This window comes from Clarias gariepinus, chromosome 11, assembly GCF_024256425.1.
Source record: "Clarias gariepinus isolate MV-2021 ecotype Netherlands chromosome 11, CGAR_prim_01v2, whole genome shotgun sequence".
Lineage (NCBI taxonomy): Eukaryota > Metazoa > Chordata > Actinopteri > Siluriformes > Clariidae > Clarias > Clarias gariepinus.
The window spans coordinates 24,602,874-24,627,749 of NC_071110.1; the positions used below are offsets into that span (position 1 = coordinate 24,602,874).

The 24,876-nt window shown below is 40.1% G+C and overlaps 1 protein-coding gene across 1 annotated transcript; it reads left to right on the top strand.

Annotated features, from left to right (window-relative positions):
- The first annotated feature begins 786 nt into the window (after positions 1-786).
- Positions 787-24,578, top strand: oafa (OAF homolog a (Drosophila)). Its single transcript, XM_053507292.1, has 4 exons — positions 787-1,417; positions 18,794-18,928; positions 19,631-19,811; positions 21,552-24,578. The coding sequence occupies exons 1-4, from the start codon at positions 1,208-1,210 to the stop codon at positions 21,824-21,826; spliced, it is 801 nt and encodes a 266-aa protein (XP_053363267.1). The 5' UTR covers positions 787-1,207; the 3' UTR covers positions 21,827-24,578.
- Positions 24,579-24,876: the final 298 nt, after the last annotated feature.

Here is a 24,876-nt window from a genome sequence, read left to right on the forward strand (position 1 = left end):
CGCAAGGATAATTTATAAAAATCCAATTAGAGCTCAGCCTCAAATCACATGCTTTTCAAAAATGTACATACCTATATAGACACTTGTTTGTCCGTCGCCAAATACAGTTAATACAGTTTAGATTTTTTATTGTAAGTAAATTATATTAAAAATACATTAAAATATTGTGACTATATGACTTTATTTCATTATTAAAATAAATAATTATTATGTTTAATAATTACATGTTAAAGTAGCATTCTTCTCTGCCTAATTTTAAGGGGTATTGACCGGTCGCCACTGTCCCAGATGCTCCAAGAGACCCAGGGCACTAGACAGGGTACACCCCGGACAGGGCACACACACTACGGGTAATTTGGGAACCCCATTTAGCCTAATCTGCAGGTCTTTGATCTGTGCGAGGAAACCCACCAAGCACGGGGAGAACATGCCAACTCCATGCACACAAAGACAAGAATCGAACCAGGACCCTGGAGGTGCAAGGATTCTGTGCTAACTACAGGTATAATCCAGGATTCAAATTGTCAAAGTGTGGTTCTGAGAGCGTGCAGAACCATTTTCATACATGACTTCTCCACCAAACTGTGCACCATATTAAAAAGTAAAGTTGATTCAATTACAGTCCTGAAGTGTGTGACTTTTTTTTCAGTGTATAATCTGAGGTGAGTGAAGGTTTGGGAGGGCGCTGCGCCTTTAAGAGTTCCCTGCGCTGAAACTTTGGAGGCCGCTGCAGTGTGGAGTTGTACTTTGGCTCGCTGAAGGAAGTGACGGCTCTTAGACGGCGAGTTCAAGTCAAAAACACTGAGCAGGAGGAGGAGGAGAAAGAAACTACAACAGAAGTGAGCGTGAAGCGCAGTGAGTGTGTGCTGCCACTCGGCAAAGCAGCGTGCGTCTGACTTGAGCCGCGTCCTTCTCACAGCTCACTGAGTCAAACTCTGAGATTGTTCTCAGCGACAAGTTTGAAACTTTTATTTCTTAGCCGATTGATTTCTTGTTACAATGTAATTAATATTCCGGCGTGAGACCATGGATGAAAAGCTTTAAAAAAAAAAAAAAAAAAAACCGTTGGTCAGGTTTGTTACTGTGCGTGTGTAGGAACTCGGTGTAATGAGGCGAGTCGGTTCCCCGCCGCTTGACTCGGTGTCGGATCTGTGGCTCGTCTCTCCGCGCTTTGCGTTTTGACTGCGCGTTTTCGCCTCGTTTTGGGATGTCTCCGGGGTCAGTCGGAGTCATCCTGTTCGTCTGGGCTTCAGTGCTCAGTGCGGGTTTGTGCTCCGAGCTGAAAGTGCGGGTTCGACTCGCTGATGGTCGGATCACTGAGGAGCTGCTGGAGGCGGACAGTGAGAGAGACTCCATCACACTGGAGTACAGGCAGGCTGACGGCACTCTCATCACTTTCGTGGCAGACTTTAAACAGGTGAGATAAGACACACACAAACACACACACTGCTGTCTTCGCCATTCACGGCTTGTTGGATTCAAATATGCCATCTTCGATATCAGATAACTAGACCTACATCAGGTACTCTCTATCACGTGACCTTGGAATGACAAGATTCTCATTGATCATGATGATATAATGCTGTTTGTAACTATCAGAGAGCATGTGTATGTATGAATTCTGGAAAGTTAAAATAGTAGACACTAGACAGAATAGTAGACGTAGAGATATTGGTACTATAAATCTATTTTTACCTTCATATTAATATTAAGGACCCAGATGTTTTTTTCTTTAAAAAACTTTTATAAACTGCACCAATAAATTCATTTACATTTTACGGCATTTGGCAGACACCTATGTCTAAAATTGATTTACATGTATCACATTACACATATGAGCAGTTGTGGGTTAAGGACCTTCCTCAAGCCCAGCAGTGCCAGCTTGGTCCCGACACATACACCGAAACTGAGCTACCCGTCTTCTATTTAAAAATAAAGGTGCCTCAGAAAGTATTTTAAACTTCGCAAAAAACAAAAACATATGCGTCCTTAGACAGTTTTTGGTGGATCTTTGGTGGAAGTCTTTAACCGAATCTTTATTTAATTGGTGGCACGGTTCCTCATTGGATAACACCATTGCCTTGTACCTCCAGAATCAGGGGTTCGAATTTTGCCTTTGGTGTGCCCTTGTCTCTGGGATAGGCTTCACCTCCTTGTGATCCGACACAGGGTAACCAATATATAAGAAACCCCTAAGTTCTACCTGACTCCTTCAATGAAGAGAAATCACCTATGGTTATGAAAGGATTTCAAGGTTTGCCTAAATGGAAACACTATAGAAACCTTTAGGGTAATAGAAGAAGCTTTATTTTTCCACATTCTAGAACAATACTGGAATTTTATTTAAACTATGAAATAACACATGGACTTATGTAATCAACAACAACAACATTAGTCAGTTGTTATTTTAAGACACAAAGGTCTGCTGCTCTGAAACGTTCCTGCAAGAACAATATTGTCAAGTGCATTTGCAAAACTCATCAAGCACCATGATGAAACTGGCTCTCGTGAAGACCATCTCAGGAAAATAAGACCAAAATTTCAAGTTACCAGTCTCAAAAGAGATTATTGCATACTTTGGATGTCTTCAAAGTAGAAAGAAATACTAAAAATCAGGAAAGAAAGGAATTTCAAACTTTTGACTAGTAGTGTACTCTTTAAAGTACTAAAGTCACCTAGGCAGCCAGATTGAATCTAAGCTTAGACTGCTGCCTGTGAATGTTCTTTCCATGTGGGTTTCCTCTGGTGTGTCTGGTGTTCTCCCAACATGTCATTTGGTGGATTGGTTATGGTAAATGATCTTTGTGTGTGCGTTGTAATGGACTGAACTCCAGATCAACCATGATCAGAATTAAGCAGTTGCTAAAGATGAATGAATGAATGACTGAAATTAACCAAATGATTTCTAGACCAGGAAAGCAAACTACTCCTTTACCCTATGTACCTGTACCAGGTGTATTATATCCCAACTTCTGTTACTTTTTCTACCATGCAGCCAATATACACTGTGTGTTTATGAAAGAAGCTGTAAATTAAATTAATTTAGGGAACTTGCAGACAGTATTACATGGATTAGGTCACATCTGAACTTGTGGAAATAATATATCCATGTTTTCAGCTTCACCCAAGGCATGTGCTTTTCTCACGATCTCAGATCGCCTCTTGAAGATGTACTATACCTCCTTCCTGCCAACTTTAGTTTCAAACCGCCTCTGCAATGCCTGATTGAGCAACCTCTCAAAAACACTTAGTTTCCTGAGATGTTGGGTACTGTGCTGGACCAAAGCATCATTTATGATTGGTGAGCATTGGTGTGTTCTATTTATCACTTGTCCATTTAACACATTTGTCACAAAGAAATAATGGCAAAAAAATATTACTTTGCGACCTGTTATCAATATTCGTTATGGATGCTGAGGGTACGTTCATAAATTTGATAAATTTAATAACCTTTACCCTGATTTAAAAGTTAAGAGCTGTTTATCTCCTGGAGTAGTAATGACTTCAGAGACATTTAAATTTTAATTAATTTATTTATTTATTTATTTATTTATTTATTTATTTTAAACTCAGCCTTTCTTTTTCCACTCTTTATCAGTTCCACACAGAAACCCGTCTCCTTTTCCCCCTACATGTGTTTCTCATCTGTGTCATCTGCAAGGATTTATGGAAACTTGAATTAACTTCGACTCGCAGCTGCCTTCTTGGATTTACTGCGTTCTGGTTAGCGAGTGATTTTACGGCAATGCCAAAAAAATAGACTGTCGACAGTCAGACAATGCTACGTGTCAAGTAGTTGTGCAGACACCAGGTCTCCAGGCACGGCTGGGGCCACTAAATGAACTTTCATGCACTTTCATTTGAATAAATTTCTTTTACTTACTGCGATACCGAAATAACACTTAAATGACGAGTTATTATCTGAGAGAACAGGGTTTGTTCTCTACATTAGTTCAACTCTGTCGGTTAAAGCTGAGAGAGTGAAAGTGCTTGCCAAATTAGTTTCATTTTAATACTTTGCCCAGTCGAATCAAGTTGTAAAGTTATATACGAATGCTTATTTATTAACCACAGAATTACCAATGTTTGCTTGGCACGATCAGTTATTTCAAACACAATTTTTTCCCAATGATTATCTAAAGAGGACTGGGAAACTTTGCAATTCACAGGAATTGTGATTCGTCTTCTTGGCAGATACATTTGGCCGGGAATCAAACGGGACACCGATAAATGCTACAAACTGGAATCCTGTGTATATTTATTAGGTCCTTGAACTTTTGTTCCATAAAGGAGGGGTTTAGGAATTTTATTTAATAAACTAAAAGACTTTGAAGTGATTGTATGAATTTCTTTTTTGCTGCATGGTATTTTGGTCAAATATTCTTCTAATATTACTAACTGCCCAACAAGTTGTTATTATTTTAGTTGTTTTTGGTGGGCGTGTATTCCTTAGAAGTGGCGTGGTGGCGTAGTGGTCAGCACTGTGGCCTTGCACCTCCAGGGTCAAGGGTTCGATTCCAGCCTCAGGTCTGTGTGCATGTTCTACTCGTGCTCGGTACTCCGGTTTCCTTCCACGGTCTAAAGTCATGCAGGTTGGGTTAATTGGGGTTCCCAAATTGAGTACAGTATATATGCCCAAAGACTATGGACGGATTGGCACTCTTAGTTCCTGTTATCACTTAGTTACAGGTGTAAGCCTGGAGCCCATTCCAGGGGACTTGGGCCACATGTTGGGGTACACCCTAGATGGGGTGCCAATCCATTGCAGGGCACAAGCATATACACACAGACACACACCAGCCACACGAGCCTACCCAACATGTCTTTAGACTATGGAAGGAAAGTGGAGGAAACGGGAAGAACCACAAACCCTGGATGTACAAGGAGACAGTGCTAACCAATAAGCTGCTAGGTTGCAACATGTCCTTTATATTAGATATATACAATATTCCATTCATCCATCTAGGAAACTTTGTGGTCCAACAAGGGACTGTTGATCCCAAAGGTGACCATTGTATTTATTCCCATTTGTACATCTGTGGTAGGACTTACAATCAACACACACACTACAGGCAAATTGGAAACACCAGTTAGCCTAATCTGCATGTTTTTGGACTGTGGGAGGAAAACGGAGAACCCGGAGGAAACTCCATGCACACAGACACTACATGGGAATCGAACCCAGGACCTGAAGGTCCAAGGTGACAGTGCTAACCACTAAGCCACTGTGCCTCATATACCATGTTGGATACTATATAAACTATACTGGATACACAGCGACATTTATTTGTGTAATTATATGTCATCTTAATGGTGGATATTACACTAGTGTCAAAGCAACACTCATGCTTAGGCAGAAATATGACACGGTGTCGTGTTTGCCCGTATTTTGTCATCAGCTGTTTTCGATTGCAGCAGTACTAAATTGGTCGTCGTCAAGCAGCTCACGTTGTGTGTTCTAATCCCTCATGATCAAACATTATTCTTTACGATGTGCAATTGTGCCTGCAAAAGCAAAGTCAGGCTTTATAGTCTAAAACCGGCTTTGGCTATAATTGCATTATCTGAACAAGAGAGCCATTTTCAAAGTGATAAAATAGGCTGAATAATGTTAACAATATTAAGCCCTGTAATCATTTTTGGCCCTTACTGCACAACCCTAGTCTACACCAGGCTGGATTGCTCGTGAATAATCGGGATCCATCAAAACAAAGCGGAGGTGTCTGGGGAAACGGGGCAGTAATGTCACAGAGTTGCGAGAATGTGCTATAAACATGCGAGCGTGAATGCTCACACTGGCATTGTCTTAAATCACTCTTTTATCTAGTTCTAGCTGTATCATGTTTCCAGGTTCTCTCCCTGTCCACCCTTAGGCTGTTTAATATCTAGGCTGTCTTCAAAAGAAAGAGGCAGTTATGGAAAAAGCCCACACAGTAAGCGCTGGTGAATGTGAATCGATTCATTTCTCCTCACACCCACTGCTGTATGTAGTAGTTGGCCCCTTTGTGCATCTCCACGTTGGGGTATCCTTGAACTACTTGGCAGTGACCCATCCCTGCTTCTTTTTCTCCTTTTTCTTCTTTTACCGAAGCTATAAACTTAATCTTGGAGTAACCTTGGCCATGGTGCTGGAAACATGCTCATCATCAATAGGTGTTTTTTCATCAGCTTTTAGACATATCCTGCTGGTTTATGGCTTTCCATTTACACTCTCGAGAGCTTTTAAGACCAGTTATCTAGTAAAACATTAACAAATTGCTTATTTAGATTTATTCATTTCCTAGCCGGAACCTAGAGCATGTTTATACAGTATTTCAAGTGCCACAAGTAACAACACGTTAGAGGCAAGTGATAAGATAATAAAGATGGCTGTAGCCAAACACTGACAATTGGTCAAGTGCTAGTACTTTTTATAGCTAAAAAACATTATTCATAAGGAGGTCAAACTTATTAAAGATATCATCTTAATCTCAGTTTGAACCGACTATGCAACTCGCTAAGCGACTAAATGCTGTAGGTGGTCAAAAAAAAAATCAGCGTGTTATCTTGAGAAGTAGCAAACGACTCGTTCATTTTCATGGAATGCACATTGTTGCTCTTTCCTCAGATCGGCGCATGGCACGGCTTGGCATTGTTGTTTCATTGTTGACTCCTTAGTAAGGATTTTATCTCTGCATGCTCATGTGCGGACATATCTGTATGGGCTGCCTGCCATTATCCCTGCTCTTGTTTGGGAACAGGAAGCGCAGGAGGTGGAGTAACGGTTGCATTCATTAGAGTAAACCCCCCACACAAACATGTTTGTTGTCTGAGCGGTCTGTGTTCTCTGTGTGGATGTCGAACTCTCCCAGGCTGCGGTGTCACTTGCAGGAACATGCCACGGGTGCTTTGTGCTCGTGTCACTCTTTCCTGGCAAGGAGCGACACGTCTTTAGGTGCTTTCAAATTAGGCAATATGAAAAGTCACTTGGCGTTGCTGAGTCACTCGACTATCTGTTCCTCAAATCCAATATGACGGTGACTTCATACGAAGTTGTGGTAAATGAATGTGATTAGTGTAACGGAATAGACTGGATATTGCATAACGTTTCTAGTAAACCCTTTCGTGACCTTGGGTTGTTTATGCAAACCAGGCATTATGTCTTGATCTATTACTCGATCGGGTTTTACAAATCGTTTAAGCAGCTCAGAAACAACAGATTTACTAATGTACTGTACATTATACTGAAGTGGCTAGGAAAAATAATACAGTGCAGAAGTTTTAATAATCGATTAAACAGAAATGGTACCAAAATAAAAAATTTTAAGCACCACAATCCCAACGAAAATTAGTAATATAAGAAAAGTTAATGAAACCCAAATAATGTAAGCAAATTGAATAATATTTTTAAAAATAAAATCCTAATAATAACAATATTGTATTAGACCATAGTTGATTAGTGATCTGTCAATATTTCTCCACATTTTGGCACATGTAAACCATGAACCTTTGTGAAATACAGTTTTACTGCAGTTATACTGTATTTGGCTCATTACTGAGCAAACTGTTTTTCCACATGTGCACTAACTACACTTCCAGGCAAACGTTCCTACACATCTTCTAATTCCATGGGATTTCTGGATTATTATTTCTTTCTACATTGTAGAAGAATGCTGAAGGCATACAAAATATGCAGTAATTTTCTGTGTCTGCTACTTCTGCTCTGTAAATCCTTTATAACGGCTCTAATCTGATGTGCTGTTTGTTAATTGGTGATTTTTGAGGCAGGTAACTCTAAATTAACTTCTGGAAAGGTTTTCATGAAAGCCAGTTTCATCATGGTGCTTAATGGGTGCATGCACTTGACATTACTGTTCTTGCAAGAATTGTTCCAGAACAGCTGACCTTTATGTCTCAAAATAACAACTGACTGTTTTTATTACTTAATTACCTAAGTCCATATGTTATTTTATAGTTTTGGGAAAAAATAATTCAGTATTCTTCTAGAATGTAGAAAATAAATTCGAACTTGTGTCCAAACTTTTGACTGGGATTGTATATTTTCTCTCGCTCAAACTGCTTTCATGCTTTGTGGCCATCAGGGTTGCCAGACCACTCTGTAACCAAATGGTAAATACTGAACACCTACTGTAACCAAATAACATAACTTCTGGGAATCATACTTTAGCTCATCTTTTATTAAAATTAATCTACACATTTTAAGACACATTTTCTATCCAAAGGTAATAAAATGCTATTTACTGGAAAGCCACCCAATCTGGCAACTCTCTTTCAACTCAACTTTGCACAGCATGACAAGGTAAACTCTAGTTGGCTGTTTCCTTACATCCAAAATTCCTTAACGTCAATACCTTTTTGCTTTGCTGCTGTTGTCTCTTTGTCCTCTTTCAAAACTAAGGCCAATGATGTTCAATTCTGTGCTTCACCTTAAATCGAGTAAACTTATCATGTACAAGTTTGCGTAGTTCATATGCACATAATGTAAACGTATCATGTACATATGTGAGCTACGGAGCTTTATGATGCTACACAAACATTATTGGTTTCATTTAAATTTTGATTTTTAAGTGCAGTTAGCCTTGATTAATAATTGTCATCAATAAAGTTATAAATATCCACCAAATATGCAGGAGCTGCTAAAGAATAAACATAGACATTCTTTCTATGGTTCATATATACAGCATTTAGATATAATAGTAAAAACACCTAGGTTTTGAGATTCCCCTTGTGCCACAGGGGTGGCTCTGGTCTCTCAGGGTCTGCACTTGGCTTCTGTGGGTGTGCTGTGGTGTCTGGTACCAGGAGGTTTGCACCGGATCCTTTGGGTGCTGTTGGTTGAGGCCGGGTCAGAAGCCTTGGGCTTGTTGGCTGCTGGGCACCGTGTGTGGCAGGCTTTGGTCCACTGGGTGTTCTGTCCATTGATTTATTTCATTTTTTAGTGCTGCATTGGCTTTTCCGTGTGATCGACCAGGTGATTTTGATATAAGTGAGTCTTGGGTGCACATGACCGTGTCACCTATTCATTGGTATGTAATTAATAATCAATGTAAATGTGCTAATGTTATGTAGTGTTAATGTTATAACTGATCGGTGTAGAAATTAGTTTGAACAGATGCTTAACAGTATTTTCAGAATAAGGAACAGTAGGGATGTGGCATAAGTAACTAAATTAAGCAAAATAAAAGAAAAACTCTCCAGAACTTGGCTAACACAACACCCTGACATCTTGAAAATGAACACCAGATGAAAATAACACGTTTGTTACACCTCATTACTAAAATGTTAACTAAAAACTTTGTACTTCTCGCTCTATCTTTTTTTTTGCCATCTAGCTTATTTTCCGTACCTACATAGTTTTCGTACTGCACTTTGATCAGCTGGTCATACCCTACAGGCAAATTGTTGCTTCTTTTTAGCCTGGACAATCGGGATTTTGTTTTAAGCATAACATTAGACCAGGCAGTCTCACGGCAGTGTTGTGTTATAAATATAATAGCACACTAATGAATGCAGCAGTATTCAGTTCGGAGTGCTATGGATTTCGGGTTCAGCCAAGAGTTTTGATTTCAGTGTAGTTAAATGGCATTCTCCTAGCAGTCTGACCGCAGACTCACATGACCTCTCAGGAAATATTGGAGCAGTTGGATTGCTTTCCCTGAGCATGATTGCTGTGCTCACAGCTGCCTAAACAAACCGAGTGCGTTCGATTCAGACTGTAAGATCTCTGCAGTCCTCTAACAAGTTTGGTGACGATTTTGTTTCTCATCCATTGTGTCAACTGCAGGCGCTTTCCCAGAGGACACTTCAGCGGCTCCATTCAGACCAAATGTTGATATCTTATTCAGGCTAGAGCCAAGCCTTGTTGGCCTTTTGAGGACTCCAGATAATGAAAGAACGGCAGACGCAGCTAAGAGCACCCAGTTGCCGAGTGCTCTGAAACACATTCCATTAGTGACAGTGATGAAGTATGTTGCGTTTAGGGTAGAGCTGTCTTTCACAATACAGCGTTGTCACTCCTAAATGAAGATTACTGTAAGCAAATGCTTTACTGGGTTGGCGGTCCGATGTATGTATATATGTACGTATGGTTTTGTTTGTACATAATCTAAATAGTAGAGAGGAGGAGGGGTATGGGACAGGGAATCAATTCAGTGATGAATCATGATTCTTTTGTATGGCAATTTATGCATCACCACAGTGACTCCCAAAATGATTTATCTCCTTTCGACAATATTTTAATAGATTTTATAACAAGCTAAACATGTGTGCATTTTAACGCACTTCGTGCAATCCTTTATATAACCCCCTTAATCCAACGACTGGGTGGAGCCATGCTACCTTCTCTTTTCAATCTTTGAAGACGGGACTTGGGAATTTAACCAAGGACACTTACCTTTACAAAGGTAAGATGGTATAATTAAATTAACTGCATTAAAGTAAGATTTGGGAAGAAAATAGGTGCAGACTGAAAAAGAGCTTCATTTTAATGATCGAAATTCTACAACTATATTAGTATAAACTAATTGGCCTTTTACAGTGATATAACAATCATATATATATATATCTGGAATAACATTATGGTGCTCAAAACAGATGTTTGGGTTAATGACAATTAGGCCCCCCTGGCTTTGGCCTGAAAGATAAAGTGGTAGTGCTGCATGAAATGAGGTGAGAATTATCAGAACTGTGAATGTTTCTTGTAAAAATGCAATTGTGGTGTTAAGTTGTTTAAAGTGTGAGAGAACTTGCCTTCTTTTGAATGAATGATTAAGTCCCTTAAGTTTAAAGAACTATTCATTCTCCGAGAGAGAGAGAGAGAGAGAGAGAGAGAGAGAAGGGGGTGCAGGGTGGTAACCATTAATTATAATGAAATGCCAAGTGTCAACCTTAAAACAAAGGTCTAGAACATGGAGAGATGTATTACAGATCAACTCTGTACACAGTTCTAACATAGTACTGGCTTTGAAGATCCCATACCCCCATTGGACCCCCCCGCCCCCCATCACACACACGTATACACACACACACACACACCTCCCCCCATACCCAATTCCCCTCAGCCCTAAGAAGAAAGATGCTAAAAACAAAGCAGCAACAAACCTCATCAATTGTCCATGTAACCCACAAGTCATTAAAAATAAATACGTAAATAATGATAAACAACGCACAAATTTTACGCTGTACTCGGCATGAAAAATCTCGTTAGCTCAAATTTTCATAAGCATAATCTTCTATGACACGAATCTGCTGGTATTCCAGCTTCCCTCTCCGCCGTGCCTCCCGAACTAGAAGGTCTTCAATCTGGCCTAGGATATACAAGTTTTATCTCCTGATCCGGCCCTCTACTGTAGGTCTATGACCCTGGTCATTAACTTCAAGCTGTTTTCCCAAAGACCGGAAATATTTTCCAGCTTGATTACACTCTGGCTCAGGTTATCCGTAGCGAATTCTAAGCAGGGTAAGCATCGACCGTGGTCTTCCACTTTGGCTTGAATCTGCTCCAGTTTTGTTTCCAGTAAACTAAATGAAGGTTTAAATTCCGCCACTAATGCTTGACAGTGTTTATTCAGCAGCATGGAGATTAAATGTTAGAGCGGTCACAGAGTTATATTTTTTTTCTGGTTTTACGCTCTTACTAGTCATTGTAGGTCAAAAATAGGTGACTCCGGGATAAAGGATAAAAATCTAACACCCTAAAGAGTAAATTCAACCTTCAGGAACGGAAGAAGGAGTGAAGAAATTAAGTTTGATCAGAGCATCTGTTTTCCACGTCTACTCCATGTTGTCGCTCACCCGAAGTCCACTCCAAAAATCATTTTTTTAAAATGTTGCAGTTCCTCTATAATCCTACAGGTGGCTCTCTAAATTATTCACAATAAAAAAAAATCATAATTTAATTTGAATGATAATATTTATAAAATTGTGACACTTACAGAATCGCATTACAGATTGAAACGGCATATAGGTTTTGTGATATCGCATCAGGTGATTCCGTCCACTAAACAGTTATTCTCATTGAATGTCTTTTTTTTTGGACATCAGATGGTAAAGTTAATCTGATGTACCAAAATCTGATCACTACACAATCATCTGCAGTACTTTTTGTACTACAGTTCAACAGATTGTCTATGTCGAAAAGACTTCATATGTCTACCTCCTCCACTCTGTAGCATCACCTCTTTCTCTTGTGCAACAGTTTGGCATGATAAGCAATGTTGAAATATTGATCTGACTGTGTGGTTATTATGAAACCGGTTTCATGAATTTGATTCGTTCCCAAGCGTGTGAGAAAGGAACCGTTTTTTTCTTTCTCAGATGGGGGTGGGGTGGGAAAGTTAATTAGCCGTATTACGCCACGCCGTGCCGTTGGCAACTTCGCTCATTCTGTTCCGCTAAGGCAAGCATGCTCAAGCGGCTGTTTGGAGGAGGAAAAGCTTGAGTAAAGCAGAACAGTTGATGTTTTACTGAGAACAAACAGGCAGTTGGCTGAAAGCAAACACCCTTCTATTAGCCACACAAGTAGAGGCCAAAGATCACATGGCACAAAGCGGAAGCTACAGGAGTGCCCTTTTCTAATATCCCTTGTTAAATGTGACCTCTGTAAAGTGCTTCTGTTGATACTTCCTCCTGTGGTTTCCTGATCTCTGTCCTGGAAAATTGTGTATTGCTCAATGTTGTGCCCCCCCACCCCACCCAAGGCAGCTTTAAGAATTTCCAGCTCAGTCATAACAGGTAAAAATGCAGATTGAGAAACACTGATATGGTGTTGTTTAAGAAATCTGTGCATGTCATCGCCTTTAATTGTGTTTTGATGCTAACTGGGATTATGCTTAAACATGTTTCTTCTAAGCTACGTGGTCCAGGTGTGAGCACATTTCACATTCTTGGTGTAATTAGCTCCAGCTCAAGCATTTCTCATCAGCTTGACTCCCTCCCCCTTTTACGCGCTATTCTGCGACATCGCTAGTCTTTTACAAGACGGATTAAAAGGCCGCCTTCAACCTGTGCCTTTTCACCGGGCCGCTTAGTCTGCCGGTGCAAATACCTCCGCTGTAGCCGAATTCCTCGTAATCCCCTTTCGCTCCTGCAAGAGAACTGTCACACAATGCTATTTTTCTTAATTTCTCTTCGCAAGCATTAAACCACCCTAACCTTAAACATTTTAATCTCTACAGCTTTCCGCTTGCCTCGCAGGTTGTTTGCTTATGGTCTTTGGCTCCCTGCCACAGTTAAGTCTCAGGCCGCACAGAAAAGAAAGGCTAGGCTTTTTGCTAGATTAACTAAACAAAAGTGCCAAGTTAAGACAAAAGTCAGAAACCTGGTAAAACACGATCATGGCTTTTATTTTCCCCCGAAACAGTTCAGACTTGTAGCAAGACTGGCTGGTTAGAGTGTCAGATGAGGAGGCCTCATCAAACAGACCCGCTCTGTGAGGGGACCGGAAAACAGGAAGTGCAGCAAGCTCTCCTGGGATATCCTAGAGAAAGGTATACTATATGTGATAAGGGGCAGCTGTGCGTCCACTGAGTGAGGTGTTCCCGATTTAAAACCTTTGTACGTGACGGAACGAGTGGAACATCAAAAAGTTTATGAATAACAGCGTGCCCCGATGGCGATCTTTGTTCAGCTCTTCCCCGTAATGTGTTGCTCGCCTACGTGTACTTGTGTACAAGACAAACCTCTGGCTGTTTCAGAAGCTTGTTTTTCCTGCATGTTCAAAGAGAGCGTCGAACAAAGACCCTTAATATAACTTCCCAGTCTATTGTGTGGCAGGTTTTGTCATTTCATACAAGTACAAAGTCCTTAAAAAACCTGCACAGAAAACAAGCTTCTTAATTTCATTGGACTATTTGCATACTATCTGCCAGAGGGGGAGAAGTAAGAGACTCGGACCAGAATAAACTGAAGTGCAATAAATGGCCTTTAAAGTGTGTCACTGTTTCCTTAATTAAACTGCTGAGGCATACACTGTGTAGTGTAACATGTGGGGAACTTCATTTTTCATTTCTATAGGTATGTTGCAAATTACAGAGCTGGTGCAATCCTTCAGACTGCATGTAATGAAGATTAAAAAAGAATGAAAAGTTGTTATATAAATATATTCTGTATAAAAGCGTGTTGCGATCTGCTGCTTCACTATTGGCCATCAATGTTAGTCTCTAGGTTGTTGGTTTAATCCCTGGTGCATTTATTTGGGTAAAGGAAAATATATGGGAATTTATGGTCGCACACAGATGCCCTGGTGGTTGCGCTTGTGGGCGTGGTTGGTGCCCATGTCTCGTCCTTTATGCACTGGAAGGTCTCATGTGGGTGCTGTGGACTTGGAAGAACTACAGTTGTGAAAACTATGATTCTCCTGCTGGGTGTCTTTTCAGCACACTATGCTCTGTTTGACTTTCACATACAGTTGTAGAAAAGCAAATATTTATAATCTCACCTCGTCTCACCTCAGGGAGTCTTTTTGTGATTATTTATCAATCTTTAGTTGTAAACTGAGCTTTAAAAAGATCTAAATCTACATCCGGATTTCTATAAAGCTGCCTCGAGGTGCTGTCTCTTGTTAAAAGCACTATACAAATAATAATGCATTGAACTCAAATGAATGAATAGATTATACCATTCTGTTGTTAATAATTTTCTTATAGGAACCTGTCCTGCCGTGTTTTATTACTTCCTTATACACCACTTTCGGGTTTTCAACAATACCACTTTGTTTAAAGCTAGTCATGAACCGATTGAAAACCTGACCAATGCACCTATGTTTTATGACCAATCCATTCGAGATTAAGGGCATTTTCACATCAGGGCCTTGGGATCATTTCCCAAGAACATTTGACCACAAAGTCTGGTTTATTTTGATTAGCGAGAACACGATCGTTCAACGCTCGGGAAACCTGCCTGTATCTGCTGGAAAAGGTGGTCTCGAGAACAAAACAGCATACTTCGGCACGGATTGAATCAGATATGAAAGCCAGTCATATTTGGGAACAGAAGTAGATCGCTGATTAGACGCGAGTTCATCAGTGAATCTGAATATTGAAATCTGTGTTCATAGTATGTGTCAATCTCATCCTCTCACCTACACAGAAAGCAGATATCAATAACATAATTTAGGATAGCGCAAAGCTTAACTTCCTCGTTCTTTTATTCTTTTGTTTTTAATAGCCAAGTAGGTGCATACTGCCACCTGCTGTATCAGAAAGTCTAAATACGCTAGCGTGGCCTCCCTAGTCCCCATTTTGCTAAAATAAAAACCTCTACCTCTTGGAAAGGCTACATGATTTTAGACCATGGCTGGAGGGATTTGTGCTTAAGACTTGACACTGATGTCACAAGAGAAAGCTTGAGTTTCAGGTCATCTCAAAGTTTTTCAGTACACCGCTCTGTGTAGGCCACTGGTGATTTTGCACTCCAGCTCAAAACTGTGTCTTCATGGACCTTACTTTATGCACAGGGGCATCACCATTCTGGAATATGCCTATGCCTCTTAGTTCCAGCGCAGGGCAGTGACGATCTATACAACTTTGTGCTTCCGACTTTGTGGAAATACTTTAAGGCAGAACCACATATGGCAGTGAAAGTCAGACATCCAGATAATTATGACCATGTAATCTATTCAATGTTCTTGCCCTCATTTTATGATGAAATTTGGTCTTGCTGATTGCTTCCCTGATGGTTGTGCTGGTGACCGGGTATCCTCATATGGTCGGTTACAGTGGCTCAGTATGTGTCAGCTCATTAAAGTGATGGAAATGAGCAGCAGTTGTTTTGGCTGAAGGTCACTATGACTTTGCGAAGGTATGTATGGAATGGGATTAGAGTGGTCTGCATTGTGTAAAAAGTGCCAGTTTAAATAAAAAAAGGAGAAACGTTCGCTGCTAACAGAAGACATTGCACATATGCTAGGACACGTCTTATTCCAGTAGAGTCTAATCACTTTTTTGGACATGTTGTTAAGTTTGGTTTCTTGCCTTCTGTTTATCAGCTTTTTGAAATATAAAGTTTTGTAAAGCATTGATGTTTCAGGTATTAAGTATTAATTGAAGTTACTGTTTTGCACAGGGCTTTGCACTTCTTTCTTTTTGTACTGCCTCCACAGTCGATCTGCAGTTTCGCTTCAGGTTGAGAGAATGTGTGAGCATTTGGAGCTGTGTAGTGAGACATGTCAGCAAAGGCTCTGCCCGTAATTGGCACTTGACTGGTAGGATGAGAGACGAATGCGTATTTCACGCACACACCAGCCAGGCGCCAGCAGAGGAACAGGCCCCTGATGATGATCTTGTTTTTGGAGATGACACCCAACCAGTGAGAGTGAACTTGCCGTGCGTCATGGTTTGTGTTTAGTCTCGTGACCAGCATGATGTTTTACAAAGGTGGAGTTGAGGGTGTCTATTGTAGCAGAGACTGAGGGATAGGCAAACTGACCAAGGAAGACATAAAAAGAGGGGCTGAGAGACAAGTGGAATATGGACCAATGGACAAGTTAAGTTGAGCACCAGAAGGCTGCAGTGTTTATACTGGCTTTTCAGGGAATTGAAACCGAAGCCTGGATTGGTAATCTAAATAAGACTTTAAACTTATGAAGGAAAAAAGGAAATAATAAGATACGTCTTTTTGCATAAAAGCATCAATGAATAATGTAACAGAAGGATAGACTGATGTGATGTCACCAGGCAGAGCAAAGCAATATTGTCTGTGTTGTGTATTAGAGTTTTTGCCCAATAACTTGGCCATTAATTCCTTTTCCAATCCCTTCATGATTGAGAGGTCTTCTTTCTTCTTCTTTGTTCTGCTGATTGTTCTGTCATCTGTGACCCTCCCCCGCCCAACCAACATGAAAAATCTGGACGTTTTGATCAGCGCTCAAATGAAATAACAGAAGGCTGAGGGTTTTTTGGCTGCCTGTGCGTCTGGACTGCAGGGAGATATCTGCTAACTGCATGCAGAGGTGTTTTGTTATTGCGCTGACATTGAAACCTTCTCTGCGGAAAGTTGGAGATGATTAAGCTCCAGAGCAAACAAACGTCAGCTGGTCTCTGTTAGTTTTGATTGTGCAGGAAGAACAAGACTCTCGAAGCCTTCTGCTGGCCTTATGCTCTGAGACCTTGTTGTGTGGGTGTGCATGCGTGTGTGTGACCGACAGTTGATGAATGATTAGACAGGTCTGTGCTCTCACTCTTGTCAGTGGCTACCCATCATTTTCTCACATGGAACTCTTTATAGCTACAGGATCCCTGCCAGGGTGCCGATCATGTTGCCAGTAGTAACCCTGTAATGTTCCGAAATGTGCAGCGCCTTTGCGTCGCTCCAGCACAAAACCCTACAAATCTGTTATTCACCCACTGAATCGGAATCGTGGTTTCTTTATTCGAAGGCAGGTTTAAAAGGAAGCCAGTGACCTTATTTTTTTACCGAGAATCTACTGTCACTCAAAAGCCAGATACACTAATATTTATGCGGTGTACACTGTGTGTGATTTTTGCCCATGCATTGAGTACCATGGATTTAGAGCAAGATATTATTCCCTCTAAAGCCCCATCTAAAGCTATAGGCAAACAGCTCTATAGCATGATGTTGCCACCACCATGCTTCAAAGGGCAAGAGGTCTGCTTACTGCAACTAGCATATCTTTTAGAATTGTGACCCCAAATGTACAACTTGGTCTTATTAGACTGTAACACATTTTGACACAATGGTTTTAGGTGATTTATTTTAATATATATATATATATATAGGCGCCTATCCGATCCAGCTCCCATGGAATGCATCAGACAAACAAGTTTGATCAACAGAGGCCACACCCTCAACCTGCAGCACCCAAAGGATTCATCGTTAACATCCCATTGCCAGACTTCACAGCGCCCCCCCCTTCCCTCCCTCCGGAGACTCCTAACTGTTTTGTTCTTCTTTTTTTTTATTTGCTTATCCACATCAAAGCTGAAGAAAACGACCAGACATTATTTATTTTGGTTTCATTTCAGAATTCTACAACAGTAACAGGGCATGTAGACCTTTTAAATCGGCGTTTCTGTTGTTTACCAAATGTCAAAATAATGCTGTATGGCGAAAGCTATCGTGTAGACATCTGCAGTGTGTAATGATATATCTGGTATGACCGGATCAAATATGTGTGACGGTCTGGGAAAACACATCTGATGTCACTGTGGTAAATCCTGGCAGCCAGACAAAAGTGATGGAAAAAATGACTGCCAGTAATATCCTTGTCATCTGTGTATATACGTGGCATGGAGATGGTATTATTTAGGGTGATTTCTAAGCCTGCTTCGGAGAGCACCGTTTTAAAGTTTTTTTTTTAAAACCTCACTCGCTTTGTGTGCTTTCCCCACACGAGGAATGTCCGGTTTTTCGAACCGCATGCCATAGTGTAATCAATTTGGTCAAAGTCGTCATCATCAACACAACTCTTCTCTAAGCAGCAGAAAATGTTTTAGAGTTTTAACATGTTGAACAGGAACGTCCTGGATGGATGAGAGTTTTTTTATTATTATTAGCATGGATAGAGATCAGTCAGTAAAGTGATGGAGGTGTATTTAAATGTTGGGAGTGAGTTGTACCTCCTAAGAGATTATCAGTACCGTCCATGTAGGTCTTTATCAGCGATCACAGTGATAATTCATTTCTGAGTGTAAACTTAGATTAGATTATGAGTGTAAGTGTACAGTAGGTAGGCTTGGTGTTCGGTTTATGGACTTTTCATGGAATCTTTAAATGCAGCTTTTACTTCATTTTTGCCTTCAGTTCAGAAAAATTGCTTTTCTCTATTTTTGTTAAGGATGTGAAGATCTTCCGAGCCTTGATTCTTGGAGAGCTGGAAAGAGGGCAGAGCCAGTACCAGGCACTGTGCTTCATCACACGCCTCAGCCACAATGAGATCATCTCCAGCGAGTCCATGGCCAGACTCCGGCAGGTCAGTGTTGTTCTCCAGAGCCACACACAGCGTGCAGGAAAGATAGATGAATGAGGATGAGGGTTTAAAATGGGCTAATGGTGATTTTACATTAGAATGAGTAAAGTATCGTGGAGAGAAATCAACGGGAATTGAAAAAATGAATAAATAAATATCCACCAACTTGGCAGCCATTTTTCTTGCATACTTTTATAAAGTATTTCCAGAATAATGAATAATGTCCATAATTGAAATATCTTATTTAAACAATCCTATGGACCTGCTGTAATTATGCCTCATATCCCTGGTTTAGAAACACCGGTGTAGGCTGTATGTAGGTGTGTGTGGATTTTATGTTCCAAAGTAGATGACTGTTACATCATGCAAAGGGCAGACCTACAGTATAATGATGTGTCTTATTAGTAGAGATGGGGAGGGGAAAAAAAAAAAAATCTATTTTATAAATTCATGTATCGCCACACTGATTCTAAAATTATTTTTAGTGTGGTAGAAGCAAAGTATTTGCTAAGTTTGTTCAGAACTGTAACAAAATCTAATACAAAAATATTGTGATAATACTGTATCGGTACTTTCCCGATGATCCATTCCCATCCTTACTTGTTGATGTCACAGCTTTAAATATATAACCCAAACGAAGGACTTCTGTTGGTTTAAACATTCTGGAAAGTTTGTTAACTTAATAAAAATTTGAACTGTGCACAGAAAAACCCCCACACTATAAGGACAGCGGAGGAGAAGAGGCCGCCAGAGACGTACAGCATGAACATAGCAGTTAACCTAACCCTGGCATGGCAGCTCAGCGCCCTCGTCTACAACACGTGCAGCGTGGCGCGCGACGCCGTGTACACGCGTGAGGCTGACATGCGCCACTGGCTGGCCACAGGCAAGTGCTTCTAATTACAGCCTGCCAAAAGCGCACGCTTTAATCGAGTCCCGAACTACTGCCATTTTCCTCTTAAAGGCTCAGGCCCAGTCATTTTCATTCTTTAGCATCAGCACAACTGGAAATAGGAAACACAGTATATGGACAGTGGAAGAGCATACTTTATTTCCAGTGCACACAGAAGTTGAGCGTTTCTAAAATGCTGGTGTTTGAACACGAATTGAGAATTCGAATTCGTTTTAACAAGAAAATGACCATTTCTTTCAAAAACTGTTATTGATACAACGTTTAGAGCTATTGATCAAGGAGAGATGCTGAACATTTTGTGTTTATGTTAATAATTAATACATTTAATACAATTTATTTAATGAATAATTAATTCAAAAATCTTGTTCATTACATCTGTAGTACAGTATGTGCAAAATGACCTGTTGAAAGTCTAAGGGCAGTTCAGGCACGGGTAAACATTTTATCACAGATCACTGCGTGACGCAACACATACTGCAACCATTAGGAAAGATTAAGGTCTTAGGATCGGACAGATATGAGAGAATGTTCTGAGGAAAGCTGTACTAATGCAGCTGCACAGTGGATGTAATGTAACGGTGTTAACATTAACTTGTCAAACTACAACTAATAATAACAAATTTGAAGTCAAATGAATTAATAAAACTGCAAGCAAAAGATTTTAATGAAGTATTGCTGCACAACCAGAGTCAGTTTCCATTCGGTGTCCCGAATGTCTTCATGCATAAGCGGAATTAACAAATGGACGTCCACTTCTCAGTTGGTCCACAACACTTCCATACTCTTTGAATTTGTTATGCTTGGGAAGTGTCATGTATGTGTTGTGTACGTGTGTGATATGCTTGCCAAGTCCATCACGACCCTGTGACCCTTCCCGATCCAGCCTTAGGAATGATTTCAGTATGTTCTTCTTTTGCCAAAAGCATTCTTAAACCTTCCTTAAAAAAAGACCAAATGTATGTTATAAGTCTGAAAAGTTATTTTGCAATTTCCCCAGTGTGTGGTAACTGGATACTATGTAGTGTTAGTCATTTCAGCTGCCCACACTTTCAGGAAAGTTTTGTCCCCTCCATGCATGATCAGGTAGCCATTCATCTTCACTGACAAGACTTAACAGGACAGACAAGTTTGTGTGATGTCAGGCTATAATATAAATGCTCCTCCCAAGAAATCACACAATAACCGATTCATTAATCTTCAGTAAGGGTGTTATAGTGGTCAGGGTCACTGTGGCTCCAGGGCTTGTCACAACAACAATGAAATACACACCGAACACGACGTCAGTCCACAGCAGGGTACGATTTACACGCGTTAACGCATGCAGTCACACTTAAGCGTAGCCAGCAACCCTGCAGGCATTTATTAGAGTTGGGGGTTTGAAGTCCAACTCTATGAAGACACTGTCTTCTGTCTGTTAATTAAATATGTTAATGTTAATTAAATATGTGGCTTAACTATTGATTGGTTTAGTAAAATCTTGTAATGAATAAAACATCAACAATCAGTCATAGGATGTGATGTGAAATATAAAAGCATAACTATAAATTATTCCCGTCTAAAAAACGACAAATTATACTATAACTTCTAAATGCGTTTGATTAAATCTCTGTTCTTTTCTCATTGCAGTAAATGTCTTATTTGTATTATTCTCACATTTATCCACGTTTGCATTGTTCCAATGGTCTGTGCTAAAAACCGCAATCTTCACTGTAGGTATGGAGGGTTCCATGTTCGAGACCCTGCCGCAGGCTTCGGAGGCTCCCGGGCTTCAGAGCTGCCGCTTAGTGAAGGATCTCTGGCAGCCCTGTTCCTGTAGCTACAGCGTAAGGCTCGAGTGGTACCCGTGCCTGCTCAAGTACTGTCGGAACAAGGACTCTTTGGGCCACAGCGCCCCCTACAAGTGCGGCATCAAGAGCTGCAGCAAAGGCTACGACTTTACATACTACACGCCTCATAAACAGCTCTGTTTGTGGGAGGAGGAGACTTAGCGTTAGCGATGCATGCTCAGTTTCACTCGGCATCGCTTTTTTTTTTTCTTATTTGAGAGGGATGACTTTTTGTTCGAGCCCTGAGCCATATGATTTTGACTCTCTATTCGTGAGAGAAGGTGTGACATGATCTCACACAGAGTCAAGCACCTGGGCCTCAAGATAAGATGAGGAACAGCTTCATCTGCATGAAGGCCTTCTGGGTTTCCGTGCGGCAGGCCACAGCGATGACATCTTTTTTGTGTGTGTGTGTGTTAAATCTTTTCACTATGATTAGTGGAGGTGGAACGAGTCTACAGAACTTGCAGATTCACTTCCTGTAGACCAAGCAACTGTGAATCAGTCGATAGTCTAACAAGCTATAATCTGGTAATTACCTAAATCATGTTCAGTCCGGTTTTTATGCTTTTTTTTTTTTTCTTCTGGTCACCATGTGTTCTAATTTATTGTTCGTTGTGGGAAATTATCGTAAAAGATTTATGCACATGTTCAGAAAGAAATGTTTGTCACGGATTTTATTTTAATTTTTTTAGGATTTTGTTGCCCTGAGGTATCACAGTATGAGTGTTAATGAGGAATGGAATGCGATCATCTTTGAACACTGTCTCACTATTAGCTTGTAACCAATCATTCCACTGTGTTAAAGTTCTGCTTATTTAAAGGGAAGATCCACCCTGAACAACTTACCAGATCATTTGTATAATCTTCCAAGGTGTTTCTGATGAATTTCTTTATGCCTAAGTAAGGAGAGCGATGCAGCAGCACTTTAAATTTTTTAGTATGCCTCACATCTTCCTACATTTCAGGTTTGGAGGCTTCAAATGTAATTCTAACATCATCGCTCTCTCCACTGTGCTGATCATCTCATAGATTGTTAACTAGCTAAGCCAAGTCTTTACTATAGCTTGGTATAAGTGTCATATACAGTATATCTGTGTAACTTTTAAGTTCAGCATTTGCTGTCTCCGCATTGCTAGGTTTTTAGTAATTTGTTAGGGAAAAGGCGTAACAGCAAAACATGAACATCTGATGTCCATTTATGTCCACGATGAGTCAAAAATGATCTGCACACCAGTTGTGTTAAAACTTCTGTTGGCCACATAGTTCAGGGCTACTGTCCCCCAGTCACAGCTGTGCAGATGTGAAACTGTTACATTGGTTCATTGGTAACTGCGGTGCGAGCAAAAATTTATGTCCCACGTGTGATTTCTGTAAAAGTACAGCGGATGCAGTGATTATTTTTTGTGGTCTCGGGGTGTACCTGTTGCCGACAACTCACAGAAGAGCAGAAAGAAAAGCATTTGGATATCTCCAAACAAAATGTGAACTCTAAGGAAGGTTTCTTAAAGAGAATCATTACTGGTGACGTGACATGGATTTATCACTATGAGTCTGAGCGGAAACGACAAACGGACACACGACATCGGACGAACGACATGGGACGGAAACATTCTCAGTTGCTAAGAAAATAACTAAGAAAAAGTTAAAAAGTCAACCATCAGCTGTAAAATTGATGCCTACAGTTTTCTGGGATTCTCAAGGGCCAGTATTGGAACATTATCAGGAAAAAGGTTCACAGTTAACAGCGCTCGTTACAGTGAGATGCTTGTTAAAGAGATAAAGCTTAAACTTTGGATTAATCGCAGAGGACTGCTATCCAAGGAGTGATCTTGGATGACAATGTGCGTCCGCATACTTCTGCCTACACTGTCGACACTCTGTTCTGAGGTGTTAAAAGTATCCCCCCCTATAGTCCTGATCTCACTCTATTAGATTTTTATCGGTTTGATCTCCTCAAAGCAGCCCTATGAGGGTGAAGATTCACTTTTGATGAAAAGGTGAAGACAGTGGTGCATTCGGACTAAAAAAAATTTAATGAGGGAACATTAAAAACAATATTTTTCAACAATTAAATTTTTTTTCCTTTGGCTTACCCTACGTACAACACTAAACCCATATTAGATATTATGTATGTTCTAGATCAATTATAGTATTTCTGAAATATAAACCTATTTCAGGGTGGAGCTTTCCTTTAACAACCAAATCACTGTTTCATGTCTCTGGGCCTCTATGATCAGGTTGTTGGGACCACACATCATTAGTATTTTTTTGTTTGTTGTTTTTTTTTTTACACACATTTGAATAGATAGAGAATTTTGCCCTGTTACTATGCATTTCACAGCCATGTTATTGCAAGCAAGCACAAAAAAAAAAAAGAAAGAAAAAAGGTAAACATGCATTTCATGTTTATGGGAGGAAAAATATCCAGGATTACAGTGACATTTTACATTCAACACTGCCATCTTCTGGTCACAGGCTATACCATCTGCTACATCTTCAACAGGACATGAGTTCATCCCCAAATTACCAGAAGTGTTCTTGAACTAAAAGAATCAAGCTTGCACATGTTTGAGATTTACCGAGCAGGACCAAAAAGTGCTTTTGCCATAAGAAGGAATTCTTACTTTCATTGCAACTTACCTTGTCCATAGTGATGTGTTTATTGTTTACGCTACTAAAACAACTGCTATAATAATCTATTGGAAAAAAGTAAGGCAGTGATAAGTGTTCAATGCCAAATTGTACCTGCCCAGACTGAATTTTGGGCTCTTAAAGTGCCTTGATGTATCAGTGTTTACTGATTATTTTACAGGTAGAAGTTATAGAATTGTGTAAAAAAAATATTTTTCTACAAAAATGTTAAATGACTATGAAGTTATAATTTGAAATAAAATCTATGGTCCAGAAAGCCTTTAAAGTTGTCTTTTATTAAATTCAAATTAGAACAAATAGGAACTCAATAAATAATAATTTCACATGTTTACAACAACCCAAAAGAACGCAAATGAGAGAAATAAGTGCTTCTCTACTTCCTATTCCCTACAAAAAGTAAAGTACATTACAGGGTATATTTACCTGCTATGGTTTATTGTTTGTGCACTAACAATGTTCGCTTTGTTGAACTCTGTCTCATCTGGATTCCACAAGGTCTTTGTTGGTGTTTTGTGGTATCTGGCATCAAGATGTTACCATCAGATCCTTTGACAGGT

Excerpts from the sequence above, each read along its gene's own strand:
- oafa (XM_053507292.1), top strand. The coding sequence starts at position 1,208 with ATGTCTCCGGGGTCAGTCGGAGTCATCCTGTTCGTCTGGGCTTCAGTG. Across the intron at positions 18,929-19,630 it reads CCATGGCCAGACTCCGGCAG|AAAAACCCCCACACTATAAG; the intron begins GTCAGTGTTGTT and ends AACTGTGCACAG. Across the intron at positions 19,812-21,551 it reads GCGCCACTGGCTGGCCACAG|GTATGGAGGGTTCCATGTTC; the intron begins GCAAGTGCTTCT and ends TCTTCACTGTAG.